Source organism: Agrilus planipennis, unplaced genomic scaffold, assembly GCF_000699045.2.
Source record: "Agrilus planipennis isolate EAB-ADULT unplaced genomic scaffold, Apla_2.0 scaffold196, whole genome shotgun sequence".
NCBI classification, from domain to species: domain Eukaryota; kingdom Metazoa; phylum Arthropoda; class Insecta; order Coleoptera; family Buprestidae; genus Agrilus; species Agrilus planipennis.
Window position 1 is genome coordinate 315,063 of NW_020439032.1, and position 4,516 is coordinate 319,578.

The window sequence follows — 4,516 nt, forward strand, 5'->3', positions numbered from 1 at the left end:
GGTACAGGCCTGACGCTGGAAGCTGGCGGAAATTTTAAAATGGCGTGGATGCGCGGTGGCAAAAGTAGGCAGTTTTAGGTATAAAGATTGCAGCCCTCATTCTTCAGTATTCCTATCAGGGGCGTAGATTAAATATTTAAAAGCAGGGATCAGTGAGTAAGTAATAGACATACAAACAGAAGAACTAATTGTTGATGTTGGTGACAGTGATAGAGATTCCGATGATGACAGTGAGTGTGAAAACTAACTATAAAACAAAAGCAATAGGTTAATTTTTTCTTTATGATAAGTCATGTTTTTACATTATTTTCTAGTACGCTACTGTCCCATCTGTATTGATCGGTTCCAAGTGACTTACTCAAATAGGTCATAAATGGGCAAGTACCTGCGCGGCCGCTCGCCAGCTTTCTTTGTCTGACCTGTAGTATGTTGTACTATCTTCAACGAGATTATCAAATTACGTACTTCCTTCTCGCTAACTGGTCTACTGCTGCTTCTATGCTTTGTTAGTTTTAGTGTTGATATATTGTGTGCAATTTTGATGGTAAAGTTTGGGAAAAGTCCTGGTACATAAAAAAATTCTATTGCAATAGGTTTTAGAATAACTGTTTTATCTGTTGTGTGCTTTTTTATTATTGGGTATATCAATATTTTTACGATTCCCATAGATTACTGTCAATCGCTTTGGCTTCAATGGCATCCCCTATGGGGGTGGATGTTGCATGCGCATTTACATAACTCACTTGTGTTTTGTCGATGAGTGCGTCTTTCAATGCTCTTTGCATTGACAAAACTGCGCCTGAACCATCGGCCTTCGGGGTCGTTAAATGAGACGCGTCCCCCGATAAACCATAACCCAATATTTCGGCATAAACGCGAGCGTTTCTTCGTTTGGCATGTTCTAGTTCTTCGAGGACCAGGATGGCGCAGCCCTCACCCATCACAAAACCATCTCTTCTTTTATCGAATGGTCGAGATGCGTGGGTTGGATCGTCATTAAAAGAAGTGCTGAGGGCTCTCAACCGACAAAAACCTGCTATAGCCAAAGGACTAATGCAAGCCTCTGTCCCACCACAAACCATTACGTCAGCATCACCATTTCTAATAAAACGGAACGAATCTCCTACTGCATGGGCACCAGTAGCACAAGCCGTCGAAACAGAATGATTGGGACCCCTGCAATAGAAAAGGTAAATTTTTCAATTCTGTTTTTAAACAATAAATATGAACAATAACATTGAAAAAAGGTCGTGTAGAAACATAACTGGTGTATTCACATTTGTTAATTTATTGTATTTTTAGGGCATTTCAGCAACTTAGCAAAGTCTGTTTAAAATCAAAAATTAATAGAATAATAAAGAGCAACAAAAATTACTTACCTATTACATGCTCTTCTTTTATATTTTTACAATTTTTGAAATTCATTCCATGTTTATTTGCAGACTTTACTTAGTCACTGACAGTATTGACAAAATTAAAATTTTCTCAACATAATCTTGCCCCTACCTAAAACCATATTTAATGCTAATTTGTCCTGCTGACATATTTGGTAAAATTCTAGGGACAAAATAAGGGCTAACTTTACTAGTTCCTTTACAAAATGCAGCATTTGTTTCACAAATATCACGCAAGTCTACCATCCCCATTCCCACAGCAACACCTGTAGATTCCAAATCAGACTCGTTTAATTTAATCCATTTTGCATCTTTCAATGCCTCGTTTGCAATTAGTAATGCAAAAGAAGTTGCTAAAGACATTGATCTCAATTCGGTTTTAGAAAAGTGATTTTGTACATTAAACTCCGACTCATTTATACAAGCTGCTACCTTGCACNAAGGCTACACCCTTAAGGCGTCATCTCCATTTCTAGACAGAAAAGATGGCGTTTCGGTGTAAAAGACGTTGTCGTATCACAGTAATGAACAGTGCACGGTTTCAGGCTTGCGACTTGCCTTGGATTTGCGATAGCTACAGCATGAAGCAGTGATGACGCATAAAATCCTACTCAGAAGCATCATTTTAGATTTCTGCGACGATTCACGGCAAATTTTTCATAATTAACCAATAGTGTAGGTACTTTTATCCCCGTTTTATAAACTTGAACTTATGCTATGTTTTGCTTGGTCTGATCATCCACTCCAAAAATTATTAAATACAAGAGCGAGAAAGATGGTAGGAAACTTGAAAACACTAGAAATGAAGACAATACGTTTTTTCTCTTCCAGTTTGAATTATGTTCTCGAATATAATTTATTCAAGGATGATTACAAAGACGACGTATAGATATGATGAAACAAATTAAACGATAAACTAAATCTCTAATTATATATAAAAGAAATTATGAGTGCTGTCAGCACAGGGCAAAGTAGTATTACGATAATGAAAGTTAGTAATTTCAGCAATTGCTTATGTTGAAGTGTACGATGTGTTCCACACATATTTACAAACAATTCCTTTAGATTTAACCTTTGATTACTATACATCTATGAAAAAACCATAATGGACGACATCAATGACAATGCGACAATTGAAAAAGAATGATGGCTGACAACTGCAACAATTACAAAAGAATGATGGCCGACAGTGCGTCATAGTGGAGCAATAAAAATGGCCGGGGACAGGGGGAAGAACTAGTTATTAGGAAATAAATTGTTGACTATTTTGTATAACTTTTCTAACTTCAAGTAATTTATAATTTAAAACACTAACATAAATTTGGACTAGTTTNAAAAAGTAAGTCGTATATTCCTATATTATATAATTATATATTTTGTGTTGCAAATTGGGATATTAATTAAATCTGTTGTAGATTCATGGACAAAAGACTGGCTTTAAAACTAAACGGAGGTAGATCTGTTTCAGGAATATTAAGAGGTTTTGATCCGTTTATGAACCTTGTAATAGATGAAACAATTGAGGAATGTAAAGACGGCACTAAAAACAATGTCGGAATGGTGGTATGTATTAATTAGTGTATTAATGGCCAATACATATTTATTTTAATTAAGTATTGCCGACTACTTAACAAAGCACATTGTGGTTGTTACCGTATTTTAGTTTTATAGAAATGCAATTTATATTTTTGTTTCAGGTTATTCGAGGCAACAGTATAGTGATGTTAGAAGCACTTGACAGAATTGGATAGTGATTAATTGAAGTAATTATTTAATTATTAATTACAATTTACATGTAAAATAAGTATTTCTAATAAAAATCTTAAAAATAAAAGTTGGATTTGTTTCCACATTATTTATTCAAGGATTTTCATTAATTCAAATACTTGTAAACATTAGTTGATTTTTAATTTGCAGTGTACAAAGCAATAAAATACTAACAACCAATATGTGTCAAAAGGACACTAAAAAAATTGTTTCCAACGTTATCATTACATATAAAAAAGTAGGTACATACCAGTCAAACAATATCATTGTAGTTAAATAGTCCCATAAGTCCAACGTCTAAAAAATAATAAAGGATAGTTAGCATCTTATGAGAAATGTTCTTAAAACTTATAAAAGTACTTAAAATTACCCTTTTATTTTCCACAATTTTAGTGTACAAATTGAACATTTTCAGAATTACATTTATAATCACTGTTAAAGAAATCATACAGTTCTAAACACTTCATTATGACACATAATAAAGTATACGACGTTGATTATCCCAATTAAGCGATACGTGGAAGTTATATGTCTAATACTTTTTGCAAAAATGATTGGTCTAATTACTTATGATAAGACAATTGAATAATGGTAACATTTAGACATCGCAAATTTACTAAAAGTAAAAAGCACACAAGCATCAAAACTTTTTTATCAGCACTGGTAAAATAAGCAGGATAACGCATGACTCTAATTTTCAAGTCAAATAATTGTACTTATTTAATAGTCATCTTTAAATTTCAGTCATCTTTATTCGTCCATTGTTGCACATGTGGGCCATTATATTTTTTCAATTGTTGATGTTGTCGGCCATCATTCTTTTCTAATTGTTGCCGATGTCGGCCATCATACTTTCAATTGTTGCTGTTGTAGGCCATCATGCTTTCAAATGTTGCTATTGTCGGCCATCATGCATTCAATTGTTGCTGTTGTCGGCCATTATTAGATCATTAAAAAGTAGCAATTTTTTGGCACACATGGCACTTAAAGTAGCAAAATAAGATTTTCATATGCTCAAAAAATGCCAGAAAAAGTTTTCAATGTTTCAAAAAAGCTATATTGTAACCATGTAGCCCTCTTATTTTTAAGTATACCTTGTAGACAGATTTATAATATTTATAAAAAATGCATCGTCTTATTATTAATGAATCTTTTAAGTGCTTAAATATCTGATTTTTAATATTTAGCTCTTAGTTTCTTTCATTGTTGGTTTTCAATAGTTTTACTAAATGAAATTTTGCGAATGTCTCATTATTTACTAATTTTGTGCAAAACTAATTAATTTTTGCGACACAATAACTCTCGTCATAACTAATTGTATGAGATGGTGCGTATCTAAAAAGTCTTCGGGTATT

General features: G+C 33.3%; 1 protein-coding gene, 1 long non-coding RNA gene and 1 pseudogene across 2 annotated transcripts in view; 1 reads left to right on the forward strand and 2 right to left on the reverse strand.

Annotated features, from left to right (window-relative positions):
* Positions 1-2,018, reverse strand: part of LOC112905033 — a 4,973-nt pseudogene extending 2,955 nt beyond the window's left edge.
* Positions 2,019-2,809: 791 nt separating this feature from the next.
* On the forward strand, positions 2,810-3,228 carry LOC108738423 (probable small nuclear ribonucleoprotein G; the record flags this gene model as incomplete). The annotated part of the gene is given in 2 exon segments (XM_018471828.1): positions 2,810-2,957; positions 3,092-3,228. Coding segments are annotated over 2 exon segments (202 nt in total), but the record flags the coding sequence as incomplete, so codon positions are not given.
* An 82-nt stretch (positions 3,229-3,310) lies between these two features.
* LOC112905029 overlaps positions 3,311-4,516 on the reverse strand; it is a 40,590-nt gene continuing 39,384 nt past the window's right edge. The window contains exon 3 of the long non-coding RNA XR_003231518.1: positions 3,311-3,458. This is a non-coding gene — a long non-coding RNA (uncharacterized LOC112905029). The remainder of the gene's footprint in view (positions 3,459-4,516) is intronic.